The sequence below is a fragment of the Grammomys surdaster genome, unplaced genomic scaffold (assembly GCF_004785775.1).
Source record: "Grammomys surdaster isolate TR1022 unplaced genomic scaffold, NIH_TR_1.0 67, whole genome shotgun sequence".
NCBI lineage: Eukaryota > Metazoa > Chordata > Mammalia > Rodentia > Muridae > Grammomys > Grammomys surdaster.
Window position 1 is genome coordinate 809,530 of NW_021604569.1, and position 15,608 is coordinate 825,137.

The following is a 15,608-nucleotide window of genomic DNA, read 5'->3' on the forward strand; positions in this document are numbered from 1 at the left end:
GAAGGAAGGAAGGAAGGAAGGAAGGAAGGAAGGAAGGAAGGAAGGAAAAAAAAGAACTAATTTAGTTTGACCTTGGTGCCATTATACCAGGCTTTATGTCTGTCTTGGTTAGGGTTTTACTACGATGAACAGGCACCATGACCAAGGCTACATTTAATTGGGGACAACATTTAATTGGGGCTAGCTTACAGGTTCAGAGGTTCAGTCTGTTATCATCCAGGCATGCATGGTGCAGGAGGAGCTAAGAGTTCTTCATTTTCATCTGAAGACTGCAAGCAGAATACTGGCTTCCAGGCAGCTAGGACTAGGGTGTTAAAGCCCACACCCACAGTGACACCTACTCCAACATAGCCACACCTCTCATAGTGCCACTCCTAGGGCCAAGCATGAACAAACCATCACAATGTCTAATGTTGAACTTGTGAACTTAAAAAATAGAGAGCATAGCGTTTAACAGGCTCTGTCTGTCTTATGGAAAATGATATATACCTTGTCCTCAGCAAAATACTTTTCTGGTTTCTCTGAGAAGCCACCCACTAGCTTGTAGTTTCAAAGATGGCCCCGGGGCATACATGGCATCTCAACGGGAGCTATGGAGGCACTCCTGGAACCAGTCATCCCTCTGGCTTTGCATGTAGAGTCGGAAACCTAGTTCTGGAGAATCTAAGGTGATCCTGACCGTTCTTACTGACTTGAAGAGCAGGTAGTGTGCAGGACAGGACTTTTGATCTGTCTCATAGAAATGCAGACCTGTTCTCCTTTCTCAGGCAGATATTTCTTCTTAAACTTTAGATCCAGGATATCAGTGTGGAGACTGAAGATAACAAAGAAAAAAAGTCAGCTAAGGATGCATTGCTGCTGTGGTGCCAGATGAAGACAGCTGGGTGAGTGTGCACTAGAAGGACACGCAGCATCTCCAGGATTAACACACGGGGCACTAGGTGTCCTCCAGGATTAAGTTCCCTCTCAGCATAACTGTGAAGGTGCTGACAAGTGTCTTTTTATAGCTTCTGCTGAGATGTCTTGTTACCACATAAACAGCTGGTATGTGACATATCAGAGCTGTCTGTCAGAATGGAAAGAGTTGTGATTTATACTTTGAACCTATCTTAGTTCCTCAATCAGCTGCATTCTCTTTATCAGGAAAGCTCCACGGACTGTTAGATCTTAAATTATAAAATTCTGGGAGCATTTCTAAGAATCAAACCCAGATATCTTTTTAAATGCATTTGGGAGTTTTCTTCTTTTGAATTCCTGCCACGTGGGGAACGTTATTCAGCAAACCTAGACGCTGTTATTATGTAAACCTGTCCTGGTTTTCCACTGAAACCCAGTTTGGAGATACTTTTACACAACTGCAGCTTGTGGTTGTTTATTGACATTGTGTGAATTCAGCTAATACCAAACATGTAACATGAGGCTGGAAAGCTGGCTCAGAACTTTGCAGCACCTGCTGCTTTCCTGGAGGACAGGTTCTGTTTCCAGCTCCCACCACTGGTGGCTTACAGCTGCTGGAACTTCTGTACCCTCAGGATTCTGTGGGCACACGATGCTCATAAACTCACAAAACACACGCATACATAAATAAAATTGAATAAAATATGTATTTTTAAATCCTGTAAAGTGCTGATGAAATTATTTCAGAGTCCTTGGTTCTTAATAAGAAGCAGTTCTTTATCAGGTTAATTAGTGAGTTACTCTTAAAACTACTTTACCTTGGGGGTGGTGAGATGGCTCAGCAGGTTAAGGGTACTTGCTGTAAAGGGAGTTGGCCTCAAGCCTGATGATCTGAGTTAGATCCTAGGAATCCAGGTGGAAGGAGAGAACACATTCCCATAGGTATCCTCTTGATACCCATAAACCATAACCCAACCAGATAGATGAATGCAAAAAAATTCAAAATATCTCTACCTTATTCATAGGTGTAAGCAATGAATGTTAAGCATGGGAACTAGAGAGAGCTTATAGTCCTGTGGTTCCCAGCAACATTATAATGCTGTGACCTTTAATACAGTTCCTCCTGCTGTGCTGACCTCCAACCATAAAATAATTTTTGCCGATGGGCTGATGAGATGGCTCAGTGGTTAAGAGCACTGAGTACTCTTCCGAAGGTCATGAGTTCAAACTTCAGCAACCACATGATGGCTCACAACCATCTGCATTGAGATCTGATGCCCTCTTGTGGGTGTCTGAAGACAGCGACAGTGTACTTGCAAGTGGGGCCAGAGCAAGAGGGAGAAGGGAAGGGGGAAAAATAATTTTTGTTGCTACATCATAACTGTAATTTTACTACTGTTGTGAATCATAAATAATGTGATACGCAGGATATCTGACATGGAGCTTTCAAAGGGGCTGTGACCCACAGGTTGAAAATCACTGCTGTAGTCTGTGAAGCAGACGAAAGCATGTCTGAACCTTTGTGCAACCACAGATACAATGTGGTATAAAACAGGGGACTCGTTAGAGACCAGTTTGAAACAGAAAAGTTTTCTAGAAAAGTTCTTCCTTTATAAATCATCTATCCAGTTAAGTGCTATATGTAAAACAGAGAACTGAGTATCACATGACTGGGCAGTCTAGCCAGCTTTGTTTCAGTTCTGTATGAATTCAGATCCCAGTAGGATGGAGCCTGAAGCCCTGGCAGGTGGAGTACAAAGCCACAGGAAGCAAAAGGCTTCTGTGTTATGGTCACTTTTTCCTGAGTAAAGATACTGTTTGAAAATTCAGAACACAGTTCACATCTAAGAGAATTGAATTACCAAGCAGTTGTAAAGAAATATAGCTATTTATTTTTATTTCACAGCAACCTGATTTTTTTTAAAAAAGTTTTTGTTTGTTTGTTTGTTTGTTTATTTAATATATATGACGAATACACTGTAGCTGTCTTCAGACACACCAGAAGAGGACATCAGATCCCATTATAGATGGTTGTGAGCCACCATGTGGTTGCTGGGTATTGAACTCAGGATCTCTGGAAGAGCAGTCAATGCTCTTAACCTCTGAGCCATCTCTCAAGCCCCACAGCAACCTGTTTTTAAGGGGACATATGCTCAGACGTAATTGTTGTTATTGAGATATGGCCTTGAGTTAACAGTGAACATGGGTTTTGTTTTGTTTTGTTTAAGCTCAGGCTTGCTTGCTTATTTATTTATTTATTTATTTATTTTTAAAGCTTTTAGCAAAGGCATAAACCTTTAGTAATTCTGTTGTTTTGTTTTTGTGCTCTGTCTTTGACAGGTACCCCAATGTCAACATTCACAATTTCACTACTAGCTGGAGAGATGGCATGGCCTTCAATGCACTGATACACAAACACCGGTAAGTCTGAAGAAACCGTGGTAACAGTAGAGAGATAGAGCACCTTTTCCTGTGGCAGATTTGGATGAGTTGTGCTATCTCCTGTCCGTGGGTTGGATACTGTGCTATAGTGGTAATTCTGCATTCATATTAGGAAGAGTATATGAGTTCATTATTCAAAAACCATGTATCATTGTCTGATGATTATATAATATTGTAATTTCACTCTACTCAGTGATTATTTTAACATTTCTGGAGCAATTATCATGTCTCATTAGACACTTGATTTGTTTCCAAGGCATAATGTTTCTTATGTTCCACTGTCGTTCTTTATAGGCCTGACCTGATAGATTTTGACAAACTGAAGAAATCTAATGCACACTACAATCTGCAGAATGCATTTAACCTGGCAGAGCAGCACCTTGGTCTCACTAAACTGTTAGACCCTGAAGGTAAGGATCTGAGATATGAAAGGTGGGACTTGAACATCTCTAGCATCGAAAGGTTAATGTAAAGTCTTCTTTGTGTTGCTGTGCTCTGTGTGTATGGTATGCCTTGAGAATTATCAAAAGAAGTAGTAGAAGGATAATTTAAAATTCCAGTTATGGCAACAGTTGAGGGTTTAACAGTATAGAATGAGTTACATTTGACCAGGCTTTGAAGATGGGTGAGAGAGAGGGCACAGACAAAAGTAAAAAGCCGGAAAAACAGGCATTTGAGGAGTGAGGGGCTCTGCGAATGGTGTAAAGAATACCCCTTGGAAGAGGGTGGCCTTCCCCCTGCAGGCTGTCCTTGGACTTCTTAGCACCTGTGCTCACTGAGAAGGCCTAGCATAGGCACTCAGTGAATGCTTGTTGACTGATGTTCGTGAGAACGTGTATGCTGAGAGTAAGTAAGATTGAGAACACGGGCCTTCTTAGGATGCTGGAGCTTAAATAAAGAAGAGGATGTGTGGGTAGATGAGACAGAGGCACAGTTTTCTTACAATGGACTGTATCTCATCTGTATGGAGCTAACTGCTAGGATCTGGGTCCCTGCAGTAGCCAAAGCTTGTCTTCAGATGACCAAGCTGCCCTCTCTGGGACAGCCTATAAAAATCCTCATTTCTAGGTCCCATTACAAGGTGGGATTTCAGAAGAACTTTTCCTAATTTTGAGAAATATTTAAATTATAAAGGGATTATTTAGTTTGTAATGCTAGAGACTTAGAGATCCTCTCAGCTGTAAGCAAATATTAGAGACAAAAATCTGTGTATGAAAGTTTAAAGTTCTTATAAATCTAGAAGAGGAAGTTGATCACCCCAAGGGCATCTTGAGGTCATGTGGCTGCCAAGCTGGTTTCTTGCTGTTCTCCAGTGGGTAAGACTACAGGAAGCCAAGATAAAATTATCTTATGCTATTAAGTGATTTCTTGATGTAAAAAGAGTGCTAAAATTCCTTGAGCTATGATCAATCTTCATGTTTAGTTAACTCCTTCCTCGCTGTGAGCTGTTTTCCTTAGGGCTAGCCCTTTGTATTTGTACAGCCAACCTCTTTCCCTTTCTCCTAACACACAGACTTTTTATTAACACCATTCATTAATCTTTCTGATCTTCAGGGAGTATAAAAGGGAGACTGATATTTTTCAGGTCACAAGACTGGAGCTAAAAATAGCATTTGATGTCTTGTTTCCTGTGGTTTTGACCTTGATCACTAGTGGCCCAGTGTTACAAAGGTTATCAGTTAAAATGTGTCCATAGATTAACATTTGAAGAGAGGAAGGGGAAAGCGAGGAGAAGCTGCATCAAGGTTAAAAGAACTAAAGGGACTGTGCTCACGCTAAAGATCATTTTGTGTTCGACTTTCGGAGTGGGGCAACAGAGAAGCCCAGCGAGGAAGCCGTTGTTTTAAGTTTTTTTGTGTGAACAGGAGGGCCTGAGCTATGTGTGACGTTAAAATCTGTCACTGCCTGGATTCGGGTGAAAGGAGACAAAGTTGTCCAGAGATGAATGTGCCATGGGCTGAGATGTGGTGTCTAACCACAGCCCAGTTTGGTGTCAGGGGTTGAGAGTAAGGTGAGGAGACAAACGAGCCTTCTACAGAAGGCCTTCGTGTATATTCATGTGCTAAATGAATCTGTGGTGTGCTGTCTTCCCTGTTGGGCAGTTCACTATGTGATGGCAGAATTTTCAAAGACTAAGAAGTTGCTGGATGGTTAAGTGATGCTGACGTGTTGTTGCTGCTTTTGCTGCCCGGGTGGCAGCCTGATGTGTAGCACTCTGAGTGAAGCCCTCTGTTTGCAGATATCAGTGTGGACCACCCTGATGAGAAGTCCATCATCACATACGTGGTGACTTACTACCACTACTTCTCCAAGATGAAGGCCTTGGCTGTGGAAGGAAAGCGCATAGGAAAGGTGAGCGTCTCACATACATCAGAGCGCGCCTCCTGCACTGCTTCTGAGTGAGCCCTTGTTCTCTATGGATTCCACTTGGCCAGTAGCAAACACTACTTAACAGTAGTAGAACCCTTGTCTTCCCAAAGGTAATGAGAAGCTGAGTGGTGGTGGGAATCTCTGGAAAGGAACTGAGGAGGGATTTTAGACAAACCTCCTGTCATCCTTCACAGGAAATACACTGTTGAAAATCTAACTAAATTGGCTTCACCCTGGTCAGGAAGTCCTACTGGCCATGATTTTAAAAGCCTTTAGTCTTAGGTCTTTTTCGTCTCGTGTAGGCAGATATCACCCGCTCTCCCCCTGCCCCCCAATCCAGAGGTCTCTTTGCATTTGTAGGAATTACAGAAATCATCATAGTCATTCCCTGGGGGTTGAGTGGCTTCAGAACCAGTTCCAGTTGTGTTAGGCTGCCACTGCTCACAGGCAATAGGCTAGACTGCATGCCTTTTTGCACTTAAGTTAAAATGCTTCTGTCCAGGAGCAGAACCACAGGAAAGCTGGCCATTAAGTAAGTAAGTGTGTGTGTGTGTGTGTGTGTGTGTGTGTGTGTGTGTGTGTGTGTGACCAGAGACAGAGAGAGACATGGAAATGTTTGCAGCATGTGTGTTCCTTGCCTGGTGACACCTGGGTATCCATTTTCTAACCTTCATTTCAGGTGCTTGATAATGCTATAGAAACAGAGAAAATGATTGAGAAGTACGAGTCACTTGCTTCTGACCTTCTGGAGTGGATCGAGCAAACCATCATCATCCTAAACAACCGAAAATTTGCTAACTCACTGGTCGGGGTCCAGCAGCAGCTTCAGGCGTTCAACACATACCGCACAGTGGAGAAACCACCTAAGTAAGAGGCAGAGTGTAATGTATTGTCGTTAGTATGGGAGCAGACGTGATTTCATCTGTTAACTCAGTGTCCCTCCTGGTAGCCTGTTGTCCTTCTTGCCTGATTGCTGAGACTTGTTATATATCATGTTTTGCCTGGGCCCTGTCTAGTAGTCTGTACCGTTGACACTCAGGATATGTGTGAACCCCAAAAATGATACCAGTCCTCAGTTCTTCTCAAAACCCTTGTGTGCGATGCTTTGTAGATTTTAGAAAAGCAACACAATGAAGCCAGGTGTGCTAGCACACACCTGTAATTCCCACATGTAGGGCACTTCAGGAAGATCCTGAGTTCAGGGTTACTTGGGACTACATAGCAGGATCATGCCTCTGAAGAAAAAAAGAAAAGTCAGGGTATATATTGATACATAGTATATGTTTTAAGACCCTGGACAGATCTGATAAAATAACCTGTAATCAAACATGTGCTGACATTAATATTGTGTTAAGTAAAGACAGTTAATCATTGCATATCAGTTGAGATCAAGTTCTGCTACCTAAAAAAGTTATTTTTTTTCTTTTCTTCAAATGTATGTGATGTATGCACCTGTATATGTTTGGAAATGTATAGCTGTGTGCATACTCAGAAGCCAGAGGAGGGTGTCTGGTGCCCTTATTCACTTGAAGGGCGGTGCTGCCAGTGATCCTCCCTGCAGTCAGCAGCATAGTTTCGCCAGCTTTTACTGCTAGTGCTATAGGTCTAACTGCACTCCTTACACTTGCACAGCAAGTGCTCTGACATGTTACACCATCTCTCCAGCCCCTGCATATAATTTGTGAGTTTAGTATTTTAATATAAGTAAGGGTTATGGACTTTATTTCTTGTTCACTGTACTTCCAAAGTAAGTCCTTTTATTTCTTGTGAAAATTCAGTTGTGAGTTCTTTGTTGAGAGAGGTCTTTGAAACTCACTGAAAATTTAGGTTAGACATTTTCTGACTTGTTTATCCACCTCTCTGAAATAAGTCCATGGTCCAGAGCAGTGGTTCTCACCCTTCCTTTCTGTTGCTGAGACCCTTGAATACAAGTCCTCATGTTGTGGGGGACCCCCCAGCCATAAAACTATCCTCATTGCTACTTCATAACTGTAAAGTTTGCTACTCTTATGTAAATATCTAATGTGCAGGATAGCTGATATGTGACCCCTGTGAAAGGGTTTTTCGACCCCTAAGAGGGTCGTGAGAACCACTGGTCTAGGGCATAAGGTTTAAACCTTGGTTGAGGTTACTAGTAAGAATTCTTTGTTCCCTTGATGGCCTCACCCATCAGTCCTGACAACAACAGAGCAGTGCTGCAGTTCCAGGTCCATAAAGACCAGTGACTAGCCTGCTGCTGTCCCAGGGTACATACAGATTTAAGAGAAGGATTTTAAAATTTCATGACTAAGTGAAGTATGTTTTTCTCTAATAAATGAACTTTTGGTCTTGAAGGAAAAAGGCACAGTAATGATTATGGCTGGTTTTCTCTATTCAGGTTTACTGAGAAGGGGAATTTGGAGGTGCTGCTTTTCACAATTCAGAGCAAGATGAGAGCTAATAATCAGAAGGTCTACATGCCCCGAGAAGGGAAGCTCATCTCTGATATCAACAAGGTGAAGCTGACCTGTGTGCTCATGTGTTGGTCCCCCTATCCAGCAGGCTTGAAGTTCTCTCTGCTTGATTATTTAGGAGGGCAGGAAAATGCCAGGATCACTCCAGCATCTCCCTGTAGATGGTAGGAATAGCAGAAGGTCCAGCAAAGAGTTGTAATAGTCAGTCCATGGGAGCTCTGCTGGCAGTGTTAAGACTATGTCAACAGCCCTGGCTCACAGTTTACCTTGTTACCCAGATGCTCATCTATGGGAAGCACTCAACTGCATAGAGAGGAACTGGGTCTGATTCCACGTGCTTGGAATGTCTGCGGGTTGTGGACATAGAGGCTGTGCCTCGCACGCCTGCAAGTACAGACTTGTACTGTGGCTATTATTTCCACATGAAACTTAGAAAAAATGTAGAACTGTTCATTTGCACCCAGAATCCTTTGAGCATTCAATGATAAGATTTTTTTTTTTAAAAGATTGACATTTTTGGGAGTGAATTTAATGTGAACAGTCAGGATTTTTAAAGAAAAATTGGAGCATGTGAATTTTTTAAACTATGGCTCTTGGTGGAGCAAATTAGAGATCCCTAATATGTTTGGCTAATGAGAGTCGGTTTGTTTCTTTTATATGATGAGGGCTTCTTAGAAGATGTCGTTACGTCGCTCCTTACCCGGAAAGTGTTTGTTTCCAAGCTTGCGGCAGGATCTCTGAACACAAGAGTCTGTTCCCATGAGGCTCTGCTGAGGGGGAAAAGCATCTTTTTCTCAAGGGTGGAAATGGAGTTTCCCTGTCAAGTCCTACGATGCTTTGGACAAATACTAGCTGTTACTGTAGTCAAGGACAGCTCCTTGAATGTTGCAGGCAAACATGCTTTTTTTTTTTTTTTAAACTTCTTCAGGCCTGGGAAAGACTGGAAAAAGCAGAACATGAGAGAGAACTGGCTCTGCGGAATGAGCTCATACGACAGGAAAAACTGGAACAACTCGCCCGCAGATTCGATCGCAAGGCAGCTATGAGGGAGACATGGCTGAGCGAAAACCAGCGTCTTGTGTCTCAGGTTCTGTCTAAATTACTAACGCAAGTTTTTCTGAGGTAGCCAAGCAGTGCTAGCCCTCCCCGAGAGGCCTTAGAGCTCAGGACAGCACCTAACAACGCTCAGTATTGGGAAGTTGCTAACCAGCCATCACTTCCACTTGCACAAAGAGGATGTTTACAATTTCTGATATACTTTCTTGTCTGTTTGTCTAACTTGTCATCGACTTGACCTTGAGCAGTTTGTTCAGAGCCTGTGACTGTGAATCGTTCACATTCATGTAAGCTTAAGTTTCCCTCATTCTTTCCCTCAGAGTTTGACCAACCATCCTCTCAAGGCATTGACACTGGTCATGAAATACAAGAGCAACTTTCTTTCTCTTGGCTTGACAAAGTCCTCCCTACTTCAGGATCTTAAGTCAAGTGGTCGGCCTTCCGCAAAGTGAGGATATGTACTGTTAGAGACACATCTGAACTCAACCAGGAGTTTGTAAGGGCCCTAGGGCAGTGAGAAACCAGTGGCAGAGTCAGCTTATGCACTGGGTTGCGCCCCCACAACACCCCGTTCAGATGACTTACATTTCCTTTTTGTTCTGTCTCTCTGTAGGACAACTTCGGATTTGACCTTCCCGCAGTTGAGGCCGCCACCAAAAAGCACGAGGCCATTGAGACAGACATCGCTGCGTATGAAGAACGAGTTCAGGCTGTGGTGGCTGTGGCCAGGGAGCTTGAAGCAGAGAACTACCATGACATCAAGCGGATCACAGCGAGGAAGGACAATGTCATCCGGCTCTGGGAATACTTGCTGGAACTGCTCAGGGCCAGGAGACAACGTCTTGAGATGAACCTGGGACTGCAAAAGATATTCCAGGAAATGCTTTATATTATGGACTGGATGGATGAAATGAAGGTAACATTTGATCAAAAAATGAAAGCAGGGAGGCCAGAACTGATTCAGTCAGACCTTTTCTTTGTGGGAGGGAGTCATGCACTAGTGCCCTTTCTCCAGTATGCTCTTCTGCAAAGCCAAACTGAGGCTACAATGCTGGCTAGCTCACCACGTAAATGAGATGAGCGCCGTGGAAACGCTGTAAACAAGACCACCTGATAGCCCAGATCTGATGCAGCGATTAGCTCGATCTTAAGTATATACCAGTGTAAAGACTCATTGTGATTTTCTTTTTCGTTGTTAATATGTTTAGTGATCTGTATATTAGTGATACTGTGCAGATGGGAGGGTGGTGATAAGCACAGGCCCGGCAGCTAGGAAGCTAGAATTCAGATCCTAGTACTGTATCACTTCCTCCCCTTCAAACCTGCTTTCTTTGTCTTTTTATGGAGCCAGTACTTAAGTCTGCCTCGGTGCTCTCAGATGCTGGGGTGTGGTAAGACGTGTACCGGTTGCTGTGGGGCTGGATGATAATGGCTGCAGTGCTGCTTTGGGCTTTCTCTTCTATCCCTGGCACTTACGGCCTAGAGTGATACCATTGTGTCACAGCCCTGTGCCTGTTGGCTTCTTCTGATGCAGACCACAGGGAACCATCTTTATAGAGCAGTGTTTGAGCTGGAAGACTTTATCCCTCAGAACAGAAGAGAATAGTGTTCAGACCATCCTCTTTTTTACTAAGAACACTGTTTCTTATATAAGAGAACTCTGCCCCTGGATGTCAGTCTTTACCTGTTCCTTGCCTCTTGAGCTGTGGTGACAGAGGGACAAGATCAGCTGATGACTCAGTTCCCCTCTGCAATTGCCCCACACTTACAGTGTTACTAGGTTTGATCTTTGACTTCTTAAAATAGAAATGTTCACTTTATAAATCATAATATGCAGTCTATAATTCAGGTTAACATAGTTTCCTAAGAACTGTTATGAATGAAATAGAAATTATATCTGAGGATGATGTGGAATGGTAGATGGGAGAAAAATTTGCAAGTTGAATGAAGAACAAGAAAATTCCAGTGATGTGGTACCTGACTGTGGTCTCCTTACTAGTTAAAGACGTGGCACCTGACCATGGCCTCCTTGTTGGGTTAAAGATGCGGCACACAAGCTGTTAGGTAGATTCTCCTATTGATTATATAGCTAGCATAAAGGCTCTTGGGGGAAGAGTCCCTTAAGAGGACTCCCCTTCTGTGTTTTTAATGTGAATTTTACTTGCTTTTGCCTAGGGACATTGTCTGTAGTTCCCTGTGTCTCTCCTGATCTAGGTCTCATGTTTGTTTTTTTCTGACTTATTTGGCATTGTCTTGCCCAAAGGTGGCCCATGACAAATCAGAGGGATGGTACGGCAAGGATGCTAAGTCTGTGATACACTGACGTCAGTCGTATTCACAGGTGTCGTCTCTCTTGCCATTCATACACAGGTGCTATTGCTGTCTCAAGACTATGGCAAGCACTTGCTTGGTGTTGAAGACTTGCTGCAGAAGCATGCCCTAGTTGAAGCAGACATTGCAATCCAAGCAGAACGTGTAAGAGGTGTGAATGCCTCTGCCCAGAAGTTTGCAACAGATGGGGAAGGTAAGAATGGACTGTTTTAGGCATTGTCACCTCAACAATGGAAATATCTCCATTGTGTGTGACAATGGGACTTGTAAGTTACTGTACCATTTCATGGTTTCTGGCAGGATTGTTTGCCTCCAGGTCATAATGTGTCAGTGCACTGTTTTGTTTTTAATACTTCAGCACTGTCTTTTTCTGAAATAGACACATATTTTCCTTCAAATGCTATCTGGTTTTGAGAGCTTTGGCCTCTGGCAGTGAAGGTGTTTCCAGTCTGTGCTCACTAAAGATGTGCACTAACAGCCTACTGTGGTGGCTCTCACAGCGATGACACCTAGTCACATACTGTTGGGGATGCTGAGAAGGACTGGGCCTTGCTTCTTAAGAACTCAGTAAGCACAGCTGCTTGCTTCCATATGATGCATGTGCTTTCTTGATTTATAAGTGATCTCTTTGTCTACAGTTGGGCCAAAAGAGCAGTGCCTGTCATAGCCCCTTCTTCCTGTTGTATCTAGTCAGGAGCTCAGCAAGTGTCCTGGTACTTTTTACGTGACACTGCTTAGACTGGAGCCAAGCTAGAACATGGTGCATAGCTTACTGTCTGGAAATGAGCAGGGAGCTGTTGGAGACTCAGCGTCCTTTCCTTGGTGTTAAAACAGGCTACAAGCCATGCGACCCCCAGGTAATCCGAGACCGTGTTGCCCACATGGAGTTCTGCTATCAAGAGCTTTGTCAGCTGGCAGCTGAGCGTAGGGCTCGCCTGGAAGAGTCCCGTCGCCTCTGGAAGTTCTTCTGGGAGATGGCAGAAGAGGAAGGCTGGATACGGGAGAAGGAAAAGATCCTGTCCTCTGATGATTACGGGAAAGACTTGACTAGTGTCATGCGCCTGCTGAGCAAGCACCGGGCATTTGAGGATGAGATGAGCGGCCGTAGTGGCCATTTTGAGCAGGCCATTAAAGAAGGTGAAGACATGATTGCAGAGGAGCACTTCGGATCAGAAAAGATCCGAGAGAGAATCATTTACATCCGGGAGCAGTGGGCCAACCTGGAGCAGCTCTCAGCCATTAGGAAGAAGCGCCTAGAGGAGGCCTCGTTACTGCACCAGTTCCAGGCTGATGCTGATGACATTGACGCTTGGATGTTAGATATACTCAAGATCGTTTCCAGCAGTGATGTGGGCCATGATGAGTACTCCACACAGTCTCTGGTCAAGAAGCATAAAGATGTAGCAGAAGAGATCACCAACTACAGGCCCACTATTGACACGCTGCACGAGCAGGCCAGTGCCCTTCCACAAGCACATGCAGAGTCTCCAGAGGTGAAGGGCCGGCTGGCAGGAATTGAGGAGCGCTACAAGGAGGTGGCAGAGTTAACACGGCTAAGGAAGCAGGCTCTGCAAGACACGCTGGCCCTGTACAAGATGTTCAGTGAGGCTGATGCCTGCGAGCTCTGGATTGATGAGAAGGAGCAGTGGCTCAATAACATGCAGATCCCAGAGAAGCTGGAGGACCTGGAAGTCATCCAGCACAGGTGAGTGAAGTTACTCCCTGGGTGCCGAGGCTGTGGACTGAAACATAAGCCATTGAAGTCACTACCCTTTTGATTGCTTTTCTCAGATTTGAGAGCCTAGAACCAGAAATGAACAACCAGGCTTCCCGGGTTGCTGTGGTGAACCAGATTGCACGGCAGCTGATGCACAGTGGCCATCCCAGTGAAAAGGAAATCAGAGCTCAGCAAGACAAACTCAACACGAGGTACGCATGGCATCAGCAGTGTCCCTGCTGTCCCCAAGAGGCTCTGGTGAGGGTGAGGGTACTTGCCCAGCTTGGCTGTCTGGAGTTTCCTGCACAGGTTCACTGGCCTTGTAGCATGGATGTCATGGTGTTGGCACCTGCTTTTCCAAGTATCCTCATCCATGTTTTGCAAGAAGCAACTTTTAGGGTGAGGTTACATTATTCAGGACATGAGTCAAAGTCACCTAACTTCTCCCCAAATTAAAATTAGAGCCTTGCTGATCTATACCCAGTATGGTGGAAGACAGACAGCAAGATAGAACCCGAGTTGTACCTTTAAGTTGAAGTCTAGAGCAGGGTTCTGTAATGAAGCTTGGTTTGTTGAAGAAAGCCTCAGTTATCAGGGAAGACCCCCGCCCCGTCCCTGTCTTTCTGTGGAGCAGACATATTTGAGTTGGTTATTCAAAAGCTTACCATTAGTCTTTGGTTTGGGGAAATTTTTGAGAAGTTTTGAGAAGCAGCAGCAGTTTTGAGAAGTGTATGATGAGTACAACAGGCATAAACGAGTCACTAGACTCTGTGGGACAGATGTGTCCTAACTGTTCACTACGCTGCACTGAGCCATTTGATTGACATTCACTGGGTGACATGATTTAAAAACACACAAGTAAAAACAGAGAAAGCCAGAGAAAGATGGGAAGGAGAAAAGTGAGGCAGCTTGCACTCTGGCCGCTCGCTCGCCTGGGGCTCCACCGTGCATTCTGTGTCCCTTCTCATGGTACTGTGTGTGTTCACAGGTGGAGTCAGTTCAGAGAACTGGTGGACAGGAAAAAGGACGCTCTTCTGTCTGCCCTGAGCATCCAGAACTACCACCTCGAGTGCAATGAGACCAAATCCTGGATCCGGGAGAAGACCAAGGTCATCGAGTCTACCCAAGACCTTGGCAACGACCTGGCAGGTGTCATGGCCCTGCAGCGCAAGCTGACCGGCATGGAACGAGACTTGGTAGCCATTGAGGCGAAGCTGAGTGACCTGCAGAAAGAAGCCGAGAAGCTGGAGTCCGAGCACCCTGACCAGGCTCAAGCTATCCTGTCTCGGCTGGCCGAGATCAGTGACGTGTGGGAGGAAATGAAGACAACCCTGAAGAACCGAGAGGCCTCACTGGGAGAGGCCAGCAAGCTGCAGCAGTTCCTGCGGGACCTGGATGACTTCCAGTCTTGGCTCTCCAGGACCCAGACTGCTATCGCCTCAGAGGACATGCCTAACACCCTGACTGAGGCAGAGAAGCTTCTCACACAGCACGAGAATATCAAAAATGAGATTGACAATTACGAGGAAGACTACCAGAAGATGCGGGACATGGGCGAGATGGTTACCCAGGGACAGACTGATGCCCAGTACATGTTTCTGCGACAGCGGTTGCAGGCCTTGGACACCGGCTGGAATGAGCTCCACAAAATGTGGGAGAATAGGCAAAATCTCCTGTCCCAGTCCCATGCCTACCAGCAGTTCCTTAGGGACACGAAACAAGCCGAAGCCTTTCTCAATAACCAGGTAATGCTCCACATGGACCTGGCTGCCATCCTGGTGAAACAGGCCCTGGCTGATGTTGGAAGCTTGGCTAAGCAGCAGGCTTAAGCCATGCCTGTATGAAGTTAGATGTATTGTTTTGAAACAGATGCCCTCCCACCCCCTACTCTTCATGTCATTGAAACCCCTCACGATGTAAAGACCTAGGATTGAACATTTCTGAGGAAGTTGTTTTGCCTTCCAAAGTATGGTAGTTCTGTGGTAATTACCATTGAGGTCTATGTAACTTCTCATTTAGTTAGGCAACGTTCTGCGGGGTGCGGGCCCAATTTAAAGAATACAGTGAGCAAGTTTTGGGGGATTATTTTTTGTTCTAGAAAGATCAAGAACTTCACCCAAGGATACAAAGCAAAGATGAGAAGAATAAAAGCAGCTGCAGATGGCTTCCACTGTCAGGGTTACAGTCTGTCTGAAGAGAGAATAGAGAGACTGCCACTGTCAGGGTTACAGTCTGTCTGAAGAGAGAGAATAGAGGGACTACCACTGTCAGGGTTACAGTCTGTCTGAAGAGAGAATAGAGGGACTGCCACTGTCAGGGTTACAGTCTGTCTGAAGAGAGGG

At 44.7% G+C, this 15,608-nt stretch overlaps 1 protein-coding gene across 3 annotated transcripts in view; it reads left to right on the forward strand.

The window, feature by feature from the left end:
- Positions 1-15,608, forward strand: part of Sptbn1 (spectrin beta, non-erythrocytic 1) — a 123,756-nt gene that overhangs the window by 71,635 nt on the left and 36,513 nt on the right. For all 3 annotated transcript variants that reach the window (XM_028777985.1, XM_028778002.1, XM_028777993.1), the window contains exons 4-15: positions 793-884; positions 3,238-3,318; positions 3,634-3,749; positions 5,579-5,691; positions 6,389-6,576; positions 8,087-8,204; positions 9,091-9,249; positions 9,832-10,134; positions 11,589-11,742; positions 12,384-13,254; positions 13,341-13,478; positions 14,255-15,011. In XM_028777985.1, the coding sequence (XP_028633818.1) occupies positions 793-884; positions 3,238-3,318; positions 3,634-3,749; positions 5,579-5,691; positions 6,389-6,576; positions 8,087-8,204; positions 9,091-9,249; positions 9,832-10,134; positions 11,589-11,742; positions 12,384-13,254; positions 13,341-13,478; positions 14,255-15,011 (3,090 nt within the window). The remainder of the gene's footprint in view (positions 1-792; positions 885-3,237; positions 3,319-3,633; positions 3,750-5,578; positions 5,692-6,388; positions 6,577-8,086; positions 8,205-9,090; positions 9,250-9,831; positions 10,135-11,588; positions 11,743-12,383; positions 13,255-13,340; positions 13,479-14,254; positions 15,012-15,608) is intronic.